We start from the raw sequence: 16,759 nt of genomic DNA, 5'->3' as shown, positions 1-16,759 counted from the left end.
ATGCTCTGATGAGTTTGGTTCTCTGGGGCACTGCATGTCTCATTTTTCTCCTCTTAACAGCAATGTCAGTAAAGCCCTTCCTCCATTGTCACCAGTGGAATTTGATCTAAAGGATAGGCTGATTTCTGAAAATGCCTTTTTTTTTTTCCAAAGAGAAGTAAAGGTAATCTCACCAGGGCTGGGTGCCCATCTTAAGACATGCTTTCATGGGCCCATCAGACTCTTCCACTCCAAAGTGCAGGAAGAATAGCATGGTCCTTCAGCAACACACCCTGGCAAACCAAACATGTTAACGCGTGTGGGGTAAAGAGATCTAATGTAACTTGGGACAAAGGGTAACAAGAATGGATAAATGACAGCAATTATAAACTCTGAAATTGAGATCACTAGTCAAATTGATGGTAGGGAACCCAAAAAAGGGGAGCATGCAGGATTTTTTATAGGAGAAATGACATAATTGGAAAAGAAAAAACTCTGAGAAGTATGTATGTATTTGTGACAGGAAGGCATGGAAGGCCAAGGGCACCCAGCAGAATTGGCTCTGAAGCAAGGAAGGACTTTCCTCTGTTTTTCTACCTGTGTTACTTCAGAGATACTTGAATATGGAACCCCAGTCAATTTTCGCACTACTGGATTATTTTTATAGTGAATACAAGGCTCCGTAAGTTAGGTCAAATAAAGATGGCTTTTGGAAGGCCCTTCAGAAAAAACCCAATATGCAAGATATGCACCATGGTTCAAAATGAAATAGTTAAGACAGTTCAGCTTTTTGAAGGACTTGCTCGGGGCTCGAAACAGATGGGTGTTCATACAGCCTTTTAATCTCCTTTCTTGTTTTAAGAAGGCAAGAAGGTAGATACAGTACTGTGTTTTCTGTCAACAGTTTCCTCCTCCTGCAGATTCTTAGAAGAACCAAAACCTAAGCTAAAGGTGACCTCCCTTTTACAGTGTCTTTCTGAACAAGCCGTATCTCCCACCTTGATTTACCTGCAAATTTCAAAGAACCGCCTGAAGTATGTTTTTTTAAACAAGACAAATAGAATGATCCCCCCTCTGTCAAGTATTTAAATTTAACTGAAGTGTATCTAGTAGTGTCTAACCAAAGGACTGTTTGGATTTCTTTTTAGTCTTACTTGTATTTGTGTCATCAGGCAGGCTTGACTGGGAGAGCAGGCTGTTTGCATAGGTATGTATTTATTTAACCTCCTGGTGGTCTGGATGTCAATGCTGAACTTTCCACATCTTAACCTGTGTTCATTCAATTGGAACAAATTTTGAGTGGCCATTTTCAGAAAAAAAAAAAAAAAAAAGAAAGAAAAAAGCTATGTATAACACAGTCACTTTGACACTAAAATCTGTATTTGTCTCACATCCAGTTCTACTTTTTAAGCTGAGCAAGAGGAACATAGTAACATTCGAGGGATTTTTGTCTGATGCAACATATTTGGGCAGGAAGACTGATGCAGCCTGGTCAGCAAATACTTAAAACGCACTTTAAACCAACATTATTTTCCCAATTAAGTGGGTGGGATTTTGTTGATGTTTTTTGGTTGGTTTAATATTATTTTTTTCATAATGGTAAAATTTCATTACTCACTGGCTTTTTATGTGTAATGAGAGAGTAGATTTAAACACAGCCCTTTTTTTAAACATAAGTGAATTCTATTTTAAAATCTTAGAAGAGAGCTTTTTGGACATAAAGTAATAGCACACTTATGAGCAACCTCAAACCGAGTATGCCTCCTTTATGAACATGACCACTTACAGATTTTCTCTGTGTATGTTTCTTTTGTACATAAGTGAGAGAAATAGTGTTACGAAATTCTACCCAAGACACAGTGTTGTCCTCTCAGCCAAGTGTGCATGCTGGTGTGATCCTTACCACATCAGGACAGATCTGACCTTTGGCAGTTACTTACTTGGGCAGTTAATCCCAAAGCAGATTTTGGCTAACAGGTGTTTCAGAGGATGACACTTTGATCTTTAAATATTCATTATTTGATTCTACTGTATAGATGGTCCACGGGCCATGTTCTAGTGCCAAAGCAGCCATACCCTGCCTGTATTGAGTTTCACATGGATCTTGTCTTCTGCAGGGTTAACAATCTGGAGCCTGTCATAAAGCAATTTATCAACCAGCTGGCCTTTCAAATAGGCAGCTGTCTAAATTCAGAGTTAAAAACATAACATAAGGTGCCAAATTTAGTGGCAACTTACAATGAACAGATAAAGTACGAAGGAGAAAAGGTGTACACTTACTTACACCTTGTTTCAGGCTGAACCCTGCCATGATACAAATGCCGGAAAGCGCTGTGATCACACTTCTGCTTTCAGTCCAACTGTATTTCTCTGCCTGAAACAGTAATAGACTTTGACCCTAGTACTCCGGGCACATAAAGTTTTAAAAGAAGGGAAAGGAGACTGGGCACCGCTCCACATTCAGACAGGGGGAGAGGCTTGTGCCCTGCAGAGCTGTGCCCTGGGTGCAGTCTCCCCTCCTTCTTCTGCACCAGAGGTTATGGTGTGTGTATATAACTGCACAAATATCTTCACACAACATGTCTTGTGGGATATCACTCCAGCCTTTTATAGCTGTGGCTCTTATTTGTGTGTGATCTCAGGGTCATGTCTCATGAGATCCTTTTCTACTGATGGGAATCAGGTGTTTCTATTGTAAAAAAATTCTAGGTGCAAATGAAGCCATATACAACATTTCATGATCTTTGCAGGGTTTTTTTCTGTGATTTCCTTGTGGAATTTTTCATATAAAAAAAACCTAATGAGGTTAGTTTTAACTGATGGTAAATGAAGCAGGTGTTTAGATCTAGTTCTCCTGCATAGCTCAGACCACATATGGTTGACTGACAACAATGGTAAGATTTCCTAAATTTTCCCCCAAATTCTGTTAGTTGTTTTGGTCCCTTCCTCTGTTCCTTCTTCCAAAAAAGTTATGCATCAAATGAAATTTTAAGCTTAGGCACATGTGGTTAATTGCCAATCTTAGCAGTGCAGATGAACCGAGTTGTGAGAAATAGAAAGTTTGGGAGGAGTTTAAGTGTTGCCTGTTTGCCCCAAAAGGGGAAGTGTACCAAAGTGTGTAGATAAGACAGGAAGTCAGGTTCTGAAAATAGACAAAGGGTCCTGCATACCCCCCAAAATTGCTTTCATCTTATCAGCATAGATGTGGGTAGTTTGTTGCTCACGGAAGGAGAATTTGCAGGGTTTTCTAGATTATTACGAACAGCAAAGTGTCAGGTGTTTGTGTACAACTTTGTAGTTAACCAAAGGTAGTTCTCTGAGTGTGCTGGAAGGGGCACAGTTCAGTGTAACCTGTGTGTGCTTGTGAGAAGGATGGTAATTCAGAATTGTAGCACTGATAGCTGCAGTTCTTCCTCTTTCTCTAACTCAGCTCTGTAACACAGCAGAAACTGTCAATTGAGAACAGAGTGAGTGATGCTTTAACCCCTTGTGTCTTCCCAGGTGGTATCATGATAATCTTACCCGACATGCAGCAGAAGCGCTGCTGCTTTCCAATGGGCAGGATGGAAGCTATCTCTTGAGGAAGAGTAATGAAAGGGAAGATTTGTATTCCCTCTCTGTAAGGTAGTGTATGGACCCAAGTGAATTTCTTTCATGCCTCACAGCTAGCAGTTTTAAAATCTGCATTTACTCCCATGTTTGTTTGCTTTTCTCATGCATTGAGATTACCTGCAGAGGTTTTTCCTAGGGCTCAAACTATTTTAATACATATTTCTAATAGTGTAGTCCTGCTGAATGACATTTTGTTAGAAAGAAAGAAACCATTGGATTGGATTTGAAAATGGCACTCATTTTTACAAACTATGAATCAATCTTATTGACAAAAACATATTTCTGTGGATTTGCTGTAGATACTCAGTCCTCATGATACAAACCTATATGGCAGTTCTGGGAGTTAAAGAAACAGCTGATGGGAGTAGAAGAGTTTTATGATGAGAATACTAGTAAATATACCAGTTAATAAGCGCTAAATTAGCCAACTTTAAAAAGGAAATAGAGTAAGTACAACTCATTGCAATATTGCAACATTCTTGTGAAATTAAAAGATGAAAACCCTGTCATTGCAGTGGAGTCACAGCCGTTGCTTGGCTGTTGTAGGGCCTCTGCACTTGGCTTGCACACATTGTATCTCAGCTGATTGTAGCACAAAACGTGCAACAGAGGTCAACAGAGGCATGTTCTACAATATCATGAGTACTGTTCAAAGATAAATATTTGTTTAAATACCTGTTTGAAATTATAATATCCTGTGGAAGTGGCAGTAAACAATGGAAAAGATGCTATAAACCTTTCTTCACTATGTTTTCAATATATTTGCTCCGTACAGTTTCTTCTGAGACAGATTTTTCTCTGGACTATTTTGGATGCTAATGACATTAACAGAAGTAACATTAACAGAAGTAACTTTTTCACAGGAGAGATACTTGCAGTAAGTGCTTTGTTGTCTCCTGAAGTCAAAATGAGTGCCCATCCAGGAAGTGAGGCCTTGTGCACTTCTCTAAATACTATCAGTTTTCATAAACAAGTACTGTTACTTTCTGGACAAAGGATCCTGGTTCATGTTTGACAGTGCCAACCATAGAGGAAGTATTTGTCTCAGTACAGAGATAGAACACACAAATAGGTATCTAAAGTTAGGTTATTAAATCCCTGTTTGGGTGCAGAAAGGAGGCAGCCTATTTTTCAAAGAGAAACAGGAGAGTTTCAATGAGGTTGGGATGCTACTTGTAAAGTAAGACATACACCAAATAATATAGGTACACAATAAAGACTAAAGTCCAGTAAGGGAATAGACAGAAGGCTGGAAACCTCATTTGTGAGTCTTTTTACTGATTGCTACAAGAGTTAATTTAACTTCCCTGGCCTTTCTAGGCTTTCATCATCTCACATCTGTAAAGTGACAATTAGATTTTTCTTAATAAATCTGAGTCTCAGCTGTGAGGAGTATTAGTGAGGGACAGTAATGGTGATAGTATTGCTGCTAGGACAGTGATTGTCAGGCTGTGATCTGGGCCAGATTTCCTGTAGTGGAAGCTACTGTTTAAGGGTTGCACATGCCAAATGCCTTCAGCAGTTTTGCATTGACAATTTTTCCTTTTTTATTTTAGGGGAAAAGATTCTGTCAAACACTTCCTTGTTGAACATACAGGAACTTCGTTCAAATTTGGATTTAATGAATTTTCTAGCTTGAAGGAATTAGTCATGCATTTTGCAAATCAGCCTTTAATTGGAAGTGAAACAGGTAAGGAGAGCATATGAACATATGTGTTTGCATGAACACATTTGTAGTCATGCTTTGTACAGATCTAAGTGAAAGGAGTTTCCGGTGTCTTCAGTGTCTATCAAATCAATCTACTGCTGAAGTGTTCCTCTTCAGAATTCATGATTGTGTTAACCACAGGTATCTTAGTTGTTCCTCTTCAAAAGCTCTTTCCAGTACTCTGAAGGCAAACTACATGTAACCTTACGGGTTTTTTGATAACCAGAGACGTGAGCTCCTTTTGATTTCTCAGAGAAGGAAGCATGTCAGAATATGCGTGTACTGGAAGCAATAGAACCTTCTCAGAAAGTGAAAAACTAAAGCAGGGTGTTTAGTGAGGAAGTAAATGTTCATCCTTGAAGTTGAAATTACAGAAAAAGAATAAATGGAAAAGGGATTTGAAATTGTTCAGCTCTTAGCTCCACCATCCTTCATCCAGGGAAGAAGGCTACAGTGATACGTTCCTCTTTCCTTCAGGGAATTTGGCCTGTATTACCTTGCCCTTTTCTGTCTACAGTGGATCAACCTGCTGATACTATCTGCCATCAGAGTGATGTTTTTAAGAAAGAGTGAAAAGCAGAGGTTTCTTTAGCAGCCAACGTGCCACCTGAATTAAGTCAAAAGATTAATCTTGATTACTACAAGTGAGTTGAATACCACCAGACCAGAATCCACGTAGAAGCAGATGCTTATAATCATGATGATGCCAGTTTTAGGTTTAGCTTCAAATGCAGGAGTTGAGAAAGGGTCAGTACAAGTTAGTGCCAAAAACTTCAGTATCCTCTGTAGAAGGTATATGCAAATACCTCATAGAGTAGTACTAATTACATAAACAAGATACCAGTTAAGTGATAGTTGGCACGTGCAATAACGGTAATATGTCACACACTGCACTAAGAGCAGTAGTCTTGTAACTCAAGCATTAAACTCAAGGGTTGCTTTGCTTTTTTTTTTTTCCTCCTGCAAGAAAAATGCAGTGGTACACTCAATATAGCACATGCATCTTTCAAAGCATTCTCTTTTTAAATTGCTTTAAGAGTGGTTCAAACACGAAGTTCCCACATATATCTTTTGTGCTGGTGAGCACAGACATGCCGCATACAGGCCTAACCCCATAAAGATTTCAGATGACATATAAAACTTGTATTTCCCCATTCCTTCACTGTGTGCATTACAGACTTTACTAATCAAGGCATTGGTGTTGTGTGATCTCTGTGGACAGGACCAACATTGCTGAATGATGGGCTCACTTGTTGCCTTAAAGTTCTCTAACCAGATTCTGCTGGCTCTGTGAAACCTCTTTAATTTGGATGTGCTACAGAATGAGAAAAGCCGTTCGAATATCACATCAAGAAACCTTCCACCTTACCTTACCATGGATAGCAGTAGAGAGGAAGAGAGACCTAGCATTCAGGCAATGTTCCTTCAAACACGGGTGTCCAAGGTCTCCTGGGTGGTAACCAGTTTATACTAAAAAGGGAGTAGAGGCTCATCAGAGCCCTCTCTAAGCCAAATACCAGCATGGCAGAATGACTGGCCCAACACAGGTGACACAGCAGGTTGCCAGAGGGGCCAGCAACAGGGTCTGATTTCTTAAGCTAATGTTCCATTCAGTGGAAGGCAGCAAGCGACCTGTAGCTCAGGCATTAGTAGAAAGTAGTTGGACCAGTTTTTCTTATTCCTTGTTATACTTACAAACAATTTTCTATAAAAACTATGAAAGAGAACAGCAAGATAACATTTTTTATCTCCTCCTTGCTTACGGACAGGAGTTTATAAAGCAGAGACCCATGAGATAGACTATGTAGTGGTTCCTACTATCTCCCATTTAAGTTTGTCTCACTGGAGCTAGTTTTGTGTCTGAAGAGGCACAGCAGACTCTCACTGATCAGTATGTAAACACGCAGGCCTGTGCCCTGCAAACTAGTCTGCGGAGCGCAGTGGTTCTTATGTAATGGGACACCTGCAGGTTTGTGCTTAAAGCCAAACAAACCTTGTCGTACCACAACTTCATTTGCCACTCCAAATTGGTACATGAACTCATGTCTATCTTCCTGCAGTGTGATGTATCCACTTCCTTCTGAACTATAGATAAGTAAAAGAAAATTGTGTTCTGTGAGATGGCTTACTGAGCAGGCAGGCTAAATCTATTCAGTAACAGGGTTAAAGCAATATACTATCATATTTCTGGATTTCCATCTTTATTCAAAGTGGCAAGGTTAACATAGTATTTTTACTCATTTCGTTTGTCAATTTTTACCTAAATTATTTTGAAAGCATATAAAAAACATTGTCATTACCCAGACAAAAAAAAAAGTCACTTGAAGCTAAAATTCCCAACAATGGGACTCATTTTAAGTCTTCCTTAGGAATAGGTACCACACACAAACATGCAAGAAGAATCTTGCTGCAGTGCAACTTTTACTAGTTCTTTTATACAGTTACCAGATGATGGTGTACAAGTATCTCTTATGGAGAGAAAACATGGAGAACTTATTAGAAAACAAATATTGTATAACATGTTAAGTAAGTCCTCCCGGTTCTGCAGCAGGGGTCTTTTATAAAAGAGCAGGGCCTCTTTTATTTATAGAGATGATGGTACTCTGATTCCATGCAACTGCTTAAGAGTAGTTTCTCTAGACTGGTAATAGGTGTATTCTCAGTTTGATTTTAAATGAAAAAGCTATGTTCTTCTGTAAGGCCAGAGAGAATGAAACTAATTTTGACTTTTCACCTCCTACAAGTTGAATATAGCACATTTGCATAGACCACCTGTGCCTGTGAACAGATTTCAGTTGGTTACTTCAAATACAATTTTCCCCACTTCTGTTTGTAGCCCTTCCCATTGCAAAATATACTTTATTTCACTTCTGAATTAGTCAATCACTTGTAGGTTTCAAGTCCAAGTTCTTACCAATTCTAGCATCCTTCCTCTTTAAGAGCTGACAATATCAGCATAAGATGTAAATGGAGCAGCACTTGGTATACTTTGACATTATTTTTAAAGAATAAGATTAGATAGTATAGCAGTTACGTTTTTAAGGAGACTCTTCACTATTGTGGGTAGGTTAATAGATTCACTATTGAGAATGCAGCTTTGTACAGAGAATGTGCAATAAGCATGACCTTATTTGGGGAACAAAGAACAGCTATAATCAAAAAGTTAGTATCTTAACCAGTTAATTGTGATGCTAACTGGGCCTACTGTTAGGAAGCCTCTAACCAAAGCTCTGAGAGATGAAGCGATATATGCAGCAGGTTCTTGGCAAAACCAGGGTAACTGTGATGGCCTCATCCTGCCTACCCACCCAGCCAGCCTCCTGTGTAAGAAGGAAATTTACTGCATCAAGTGATTCCCTGCAAGCACTAGTAAGTTTAAAGGTTTTAAAAAGATACCATATATTTACAGTTTTCACAGTTGCTGGTAAAAAGGCATGATAATTTCTTTAGTCACATCCTCATGAATGCAGTGAAAGTGCAGGTTATGTGTAGATCAGCATTTCAGCTGTAACTGTGAAATTGTGTTTCAGTTTGTTCTGTATTACCTAGTTGCTCCCTGACTGAGGATAAGGTTCAAGCAGGACAGGAGACACCTGCCTTTGAGGGTTGTCTGACAGCCCTGTTCTGTTGCTGTCTTGACTTTTCACCATTTTGCCATGCAATGCAGAAGGGGTTTAATTAACTACTGCTTAGGAGAAGTGAAGAGGATTGTCAGTCTTGTTTTCAGAGATGCAAGGATAAGTAGACTCCCACTGTACAGGGAGGAAGGGATTAATTTAGGCATGGTCTGGGTGTCCAAGGTGTTGAGGACTCTGAGCAACACAAGAGAGTCAAGGAAGTGAGACTGGGCAAGTGAATCCAGCAGGTGCCCCTCTGTACTTTGGATGGGTGGATTTTTGTAGAAAATACTCCTCACAAAGTCTGAATTACTCAGATGATGCATGTTAGAAATATTTGTCTGGTTTTACCAGTATGGGAGAGTTATTTGTAGCATCTGATTGTTTTCTCAAATCGGTGTGGCCTGAGTCCGTTCCAAGGAAATCCCCTTACACGAAGTGTCACATATATCTTGGGAGGTTATTACTTCTTATGCCTTTTTTATTTTGGGAAAAGATGAAGTTAACCATTTGTCAAACAGGGAGCTACTGCCAGGTATTTTCTAAGACTGTCTTGCCAGATGACTCACTCCTGCTCTTTTTCTCTTCAGGAACCTTAATTGTATTGAAGCATCCCTACCCACGAGAAGTGGAAGAACCTTCCATTTATGAGTCTGTCCGAGTTCACACAGCCATGCAGACAGGAAGGACAGAAAGCGACCTTGTTCCAAATGCTCCTTCAGTAAGTTGTGTTCAGTGAGAGGGGTGCTTCTCCTGGCCCGAGTTTAGTATGATTCCTGGAGTGAGCTATGGAGTAACACTGGTAATTCATCACTTTGTGGGCTTGTAAATACAGGACATCTTTGCCAACCAAGGCAAAACAAACAAAGACTTGCTAAGTACAGTCCCATGACAGCTAAAGCCTTTTAGAACTGTCTCTGAGATTTTCAATGCTGTCACTGGGAAAACACTGTCTGTAGCTGACCTAGGTAAGTCTGACCATCCAAACAAAGAATATATGAAAGGTTTTCATTCTTCTGTTACCTTCCTTTTAGAATGCCATCTTAACAATAACTTTATCAGGAATTAAAAAACAAACCCACACAACAAACACACCACTTCTCACATCTTTCTGACAACACTCGTTAGACTGTATGCAACAATACACATGCCAGGTTGCACAGTAAGCCCTTGTTTTGCTCAACATCCTTTACAGCCAGTGGGAAGTCTCTCTGTCTCTCCCTTCCCAGGTAAGGAGAGGAATACCCCAAATAGCAAAGCCAATTAACAATTATGGGATTTACCATATTTTGTCTCACTTGGTGAATATGAGGATTAGATGGCAGGAAGTAGATAGTAGTTCTGACAGACAAACTCATTACTACTTACTATTTTTGCAGGCTTCTTTGTTTCTTAGAACTACTTTGCCCAGTTAGAAATACACAGCCTTTCTATGTCAGTTAAAAAGCAACCTACTGAAAAAAGTATTCAGACATGTGCAAGACAGGGACACATTTGGAAAAGGAAACCCCAAACTGAAGCACTGTATAACCAAGTTAATCAGAGTATCTATATGTGGATAGGTACATTACTCAAAAAGGGGTTTTTTTGGCATCTTCACACTTGGATTTTATTATTTTAGAATCACCTTGTTTAAAGGAGGAAGACAGTCTGTATTCTGACACAGACTTAAACCCAGAAAAGAGAGGTATGGCAGGAGAGCCTCCACCCTTTCAGTCCTGGTAGTTTTGAGCACAGTAAAAAGCTATGCCTTACTGGTGCGAGAAACAAGAGAACATCTTCATATCCATTTGGGCCACCAAAGGCTGACATGTGTGACTCACGTGGGCATTAATTACAGACTTTAAATCCCTAGTAACTCGTATCTAAGTGAGAGAAGTCGTTTCCAGAACAGTATTGCTCACAACAGAGAGTATTTTAGTTACATACTATATTTTTTGAGAAAAAAGAGCAAGAGTTACATTAATACAGGTAAATGGAGTTAATAAAAAGAACCACTTCTCATGTATCTTACAACCAACCGTTCACGGCTGAGTTCCACTTTAACCTCCAAGGAAACTTAACTTCCACATGCAACCAATATAAAGGCAGTATTTTTTCAAGAGCCAAGTAGTAATTAACTTGGCCAGAATTTGGTTTCCAGAGGCATGCAGTCTCACAACTAGGTCCCTACACAGGGTTTCAGTATCTGAGAAGTCATAAGGTCCCAGCATCATTCATGGTGTCAGAAAAACAGTTCAAAAAACAATTTTTCAATAAGCATATTGAATGTATCAGGCTTTTCCTCTCAAGCGTGTGGCTGTCTGGGGGAAGAGAATGCCTAAGTAAAACACATCAAGAGTGATTTTTTTGTGGATAATTCCACTGTCAGTTAAACCCCAGGTGCTTCTGATTACAAGACATACTGAGGCAACCATCTAACTTTACCAAATAAACTGTAAGTGCAACTATTTTGCAGTGTTTGGTTAAGAAGATGCAGGCCAGAAGCGTGCCAAGGGAGTCATGGTGTAAGAGGCTGCCTTTAGAACTAGCACAGGCCCATGTTTAACCTAACTGTGGATCCAGGCCTGTGGGGTGAGGACAGGGCAATTGGCCATGGGAAGTTTCCCTAAGGACAGGCTGCTCTTGCTTGTTCTGGATATAGGCAGAGAGGGGAATGTGGGAAATAAAAATAGAGCATAGTCTCTAACCCCAATCCCTTTCCTTGTTTCTTCACAGCTTGGTACAAAAGAAGGATATTTGATAAAACAAGGCAAAATAGTCAAGGTAAGGAAAAACTCTTATTCCTTGCTTCTACTCTGCAATCACCCACAGAAGCTAGAGACAATGTGGAGTTGAAATAGCTCCATCTGCATTCCCCTGCAGAGAGCAACAACAAAGCACGACTGTAAACCAGAGCAAGTCAAAGCCTTAAAACTTTTTCTTTCCCAAGACGCAGTACGCTCAATTCTCACAAGACAGTTACCATCCATCCATTCTTGATCTTTCAGAATTGGAAGACAAGGTGGTTTACACTGCATAGGAATGAACTTAAGTATTTCAAAGACCAGACAGTAAGTAGCAAACAACTCTTTAAACCTCTCTAGAGGCAGCTGCGGCCTCCTCATATCTCTAGCTTCTTGCATCTGTGTCAAAGCTTCACATACTGTCAGAGGGGTCAGGCCTCTCAAATTAGCTCAGACATCTTGCTCATGACTTCAACAGGAAAAAGCAAGTTTTACAGCTGGAAAACATTACTGTGCTCTGTAGTCTTACCTACTAGTTAGAGCTGTTATTTACAGTGCATTTTTGGTTGCTTTGTTCAGTGGATTTTAAGCTACCAGCACAACATGGTTTTTATCGGTAGCTTTGACACACAACATAACAGACAGTGGTGCTATTAAAATATTTCTGCAAATACTAAAGTATATTTTGCACTCCTTTCTTTCGTCCTTCTATTTCAAGTATATGTAGAAAGCCACTGATTCAAAAACTACCTCCTTTCTAGCACTCTGACATGGATTAACCTGCTGCAGCTGGGAAAAACAGTTGTACTTGCTGTTCCATTCAATTCTTAAACTGAGTAAAAATAAGAGATACCTCTTAGAGTTTCTCCACCCTTTCAATACCTCCTTTGTGAACACAGCCAAACTGTTTTCCTCTGCCCGTCTGCACAAGCTCTGCTTCAAGCATCTCACAGATTTTAACACAACAGCAGACACAACTCTCTTACCAAACATTACCATTTACAAACAGTTAGGTATTTATGGGGCCTACCATCAGCTTTCATTTCAGTTCAAGCCAACTTCAGTTAAGTTTCCAGGATAACATTTCAAAGGGCAGCACTGCAAACATTTGAGTAGCATCTGTGACTTACCAGGTGACAAGGTGTCTCTGTCAGGAACATGGCCTCCTCCAGGGCAGCAGATCTGATGTCTCCTGGCACTCCCAGTGTTGCTGTGGGGTTGCAGATGCCTACAGGTGAGCAAGTTGCTGCTGGCTCTGAGAAGGCATTTGCTAGCACACCTCAGCACAAGGGGCTTGCTTCTAGTGTAGTGTCTAACAACCACTGAGCCAGAAGAAAACACAAGGAAAGGTGGGAAAGCAACAGACACCTCCATACACCTGATGAAGGGCCATGGGACGACCAAAGGGCATTTGGGTAGAGGGCAACCTGTTCTACTACTTCAGCTGCCTCTTCTGAGGTGCTCAGGGCTTAGGGACATGGTTTAGTGGTGGAGTTGGCAGTGGTAGGTTAACAGTTGGACTTTACAATCTTAAAGACTTTCCAACCTAAATGATTCTATAAGAGTGTAAGACCAAACACAATAAGGAAGAACTCTCACACCTAGGGAGGATGAAACTTTTAAGGGAGCTATAGTTACACATAGTCTATATCCCCATACCTGAGCACTCCTAGGTCTGCCCCAAGAAACTTGAATACGCATGCACGCACGCACGCACGCACGCACGCAGAGCTCATGCAGCCAAACCCCTCACTCCTGCTGCAGGCACTACTTCAACTTTGCCTCTGCATTGCTCTCTACCCAGCTTCATCCTTTTAAAGCACTTAGGAATTAATGAAACTTGCAACAGCTGGCTAGGCCTGGTAAGACCTCTTAAGTCTCTGTAGAGTTTAGTTGGAAGTGATACCAGATTTGTTGCTGTGTCAGTTACATTATAATGCATCAAGCAAACCTTAAGCAGACTGCATTTAGCTCACACTTTCTGCAGTAGTCATCTCCTCCATTGTTTGTCTAGATCTGAACTGACTGTCCTGTTTTTTTATATGTAGCTCAATTCCTATCATGTTAATACTGATACTATGCTTGTTAGTATGGGTTTATGGTGTTGCATCTATTCCTGTGCCTGCAAAAACCTAGCGTGTTTGTAAGGATCTAGATATACTGAAGATGAACCAAGCTAGCCTTATCATCTGATTTCGCATGTTCCCATTCTAAACCCATTCTATTTTAAAGGCCACAGAACCAATTCGGGCACTTGACTTAACTGAATGCTCAGCTGTGCAATTTGACTATTCCCAGGAAAGAGTCAATTGTTTCTGGTAAGTTGCTGTACTTCTTACACCTTGCTGGAATAGCCAGGGAAGTTTGAAATGTGACAGCTGGGTGCTTCCTTGCCCATTGTGACCCTGCTCTTTCTCTAACTCATGAGTCTCTTTCTGTCAGCCAAACTCTGTCAGTCCTGTGTGGCTTTGACATATTACCACTGGAAAAAGGTTTCTTTTTCTTGGCAAGGAGGAAGGGTGTAGGCCTATGTGTGGTGGGAATTTCTTTTCCTGTTTCTGTAAGCATGTATAGTCATCACCTAGACCCATGGGCTAGTTCCTAGTTCAGACATTGCTACCAGTCACACAATAACCACTTCTGTGCCCAAATGGGGGACTTATGTCCTTAGAGGCCTGGGGTAGAATCTTCCATGGATGTAAAGGACTGTAAAGAGTTATTGGCTAACCTCCCTCCTGATGACTGCATGGGAGCACAGCCTCCCCACCCTGCTCTGTCTAAACAACTGCTGGTGCAGGCCAGCTGGGTTCAGTTTTACGAAGAATTACCAATTGTTCTATCAATTTAAGAAATGGCCTTTAATTGCTTACTTACAGTTTAGTGTTCCCGCTAAGGACATATTACCTGTGCGCGAAAACTGGAATAGAAGCTGATGAGTGGATTAAAATACTGCGATGGAAACTGGTAAGGTGATGTGCAGTGTCAGGTGGCAGTACACCTCAGGCAGCAGTACCCTTGGTACTGCCATCATAAACTCCTCAGTATGGTAGCACCCAAGCACTACAGCCCTCAGGATGTGGAAGAAGGGAGTACTTGTTCCAGCTTCCAGGCCACCTAGACTGGGATATGTAGTTTTCACATAATGTATATGCCTCCAAACCCACTTCAGCAATTTTGGGATGCACTTTTAACACACATACTCATTAGAAAGAAGAAATTAATCATCTTTAAGAATGTCATTTTATATACGGTAAACAGTATGGAACATCAGCACAGACTGCATGTGTTGGGTCATGAAGGGAGCAATAAGACACTGTAAAGGCTTGAAAGCATTACGTCCTTAAGAATACCAGTATCTGGGTTGGTCATACTCGCCCACATCCACATGCATGCAGACAAACAGTAACAGATCATCTTTCTGTTCTAGTCACAGATACGGAAGCAACTGGAGCAGCGTAATGCCACCATCAGCTCCTAGCTGCACCTCCCCTGCTTCTCTCCATTGGCAGGAACTGCCTCTTGGCCAGGAGAAGGCATTGCTTACAAGAGGACAGTTTCACGTGTCTCCGTTACTCATGGTGGGCACATGTGTGTCTGTGTACCCGCACAGGGACACTTGCACCCAGCTCTGTGCACAGAGTGCTCTCAGGCCATTGAGCTCGGGTGTAGAGACAGTTGCAAAATCAGTGTGTTGGTTTGACTTGAATGGTGTGTGCCTGCAACACTCAATTTAAACACCTCTTCACTAATCACAGATATAGTCACTGTTGAAAACTTCTGTGGTTATTCAGAGCACTCTTGGTAATTTATTGCAAGCTCCATCACAACTTTCCATTAGCAGCACATTCTGTAACCTTGAGCCAGTTATTTAAAACCAGTCCTTTCTGGAAACAAGTACATATTTTGCATGATCTGTTTAGGCTTTAAACCAAAAGAAAAATGATGGAGGCAATTGCATTGCTGTAAATAGTATCTGTATTACAATCCAGACAATATTTCAAGGTGATGGATGAGTAAACACTTAGTTCTGGTCAAATCTGGTTTTGTATGGCTTACATTTGTACCCCAGTGATGGCTACAAGGGACCATTTGTTTCAGACAGCATCATCTACAGGTAACAGTGAGCAGCAGCATGCAAACACACCTGACAAACGGGTTATGAGGAACAGGCAGCTGGTTCCCAGCACACTTAAAACAGAGCTACTGTGGGACCCTAAAGATGGTGACAGGGCTCCACAGAAGGCTTTTCCCGTGGCATCTGCCAGCGTTGAGTAGCATCACAGGTTGGGCTCCCAACGGCCCCTCTTGGGAATGGACTGGATTTTATATGTTTTCCTCATGCAGAGAACTCAAAATGAGATTCTGTGCAGAACTCCATTCAGAATTAAGCACTTTGTATTAAACAAAAAGCACCCCATACACTAAAAATAGGAATTTAAAAGAATACACCTTGTACATAACCTGATGTAAATTCCTATCTATATTTTGGAAGACTCACACAAATTAAGCGTGTTGTGGCTAGCTACAGAGTAAGGAAGTGGAAGCCCAGTACTTTGGTGCTGTAGTCAAAATAGCTGTTACATGGTGGAAGCAAAGTTTGACACACTGGAAGGTCCCAAGAGCAGCTTGGCCTGACCTCAGAGCTGACCCAGCAGTGAGATGAGAATCCCTGGACAATCCTGCTCCCCCTGGAGGGCTGGGGAAAGAGGGGCCCATGTCCCCGTGCAACAGTCAGGTTTCTGCTGAAACAGAACATGCAAACCTCTCCAGCCATGCCAATGCTGTGGCACAGGGCTTGGTATTGCTCACACAGCAGGTCAGCATTTGACAGAGGCCTCTACTGTGGGAGGGCTGAAGAGGAGGGGAAAAACAGACTGGGAGAAAGAAAATGTTGATTTGGAGATAGAAATAGCATTTTATTTCAACTTGGAAATTAAAAATATATGTGAATATTTTTATACAGACTGTTTTCTGAATAAAACATCATTATAAAACTACCAAAGGTCTTCTGTATTGGTGCACTGTGGCAATAAAGCCTTGTCCTCCTTTCCCCCTTCAAGAAACATCTAACAAATGGGCATCTCCCATTCAGTTAAACAGCTTTGATGAGTTTGTGT

At 40.9% G+C, this 16,759-nt stretch overlaps 1 protein-coding gene across 1 annotated transcript; it reads left to right on the top strand.

Moving 5' to 3' along the window:
• Nucleotides 1–3,480: 3,480 nt before the first annotated feature.
• Nucleotides 3,481–15,120, top strand: DAPP1 (dual adaptor of phosphotyrosine and 3-phosphoinositides; the record flags this gene model as incomplete). The annotated part of the gene is made up of 8 exons (XM_010018379.1): nt 3,481–3,603; nt 5,148–5,281; nt 9,507–9,637; nt 11,635–11,682; nt 11,907–11,969; nt 13,875–13,960; nt 14,519–14,606; nt 15,070–15,120. Coding segments are annotated over 8 exons (724 nt in total), but the record flags the coding sequence as incomplete, so codon positions are not given.
• Between the last annotated feature and the right edge of the window lie 1,639 nt (nt 15,121–16,759).

This window comes from Nestor notabilis, unplaced genomic scaffold, assembly GCF_000696875.1.
Source record: "Nestor notabilis isolate BGI_N333 unplaced genomic scaffold, ASM69687v1 scaffold30437, whole genome shotgun sequence".
Classification (NCBI taxonomy): domain Eukaryota; kingdom Metazoa; phylum Chordata; class Aves; order Psittaciformes; family Psittacidae; genus Nestor; species Nestor notabilis.
The sequence above is the reverse complement of the archived record's forward strand: the minus strand, read 5'-3'. Positions and strand labels throughout refer to the sequence as shown.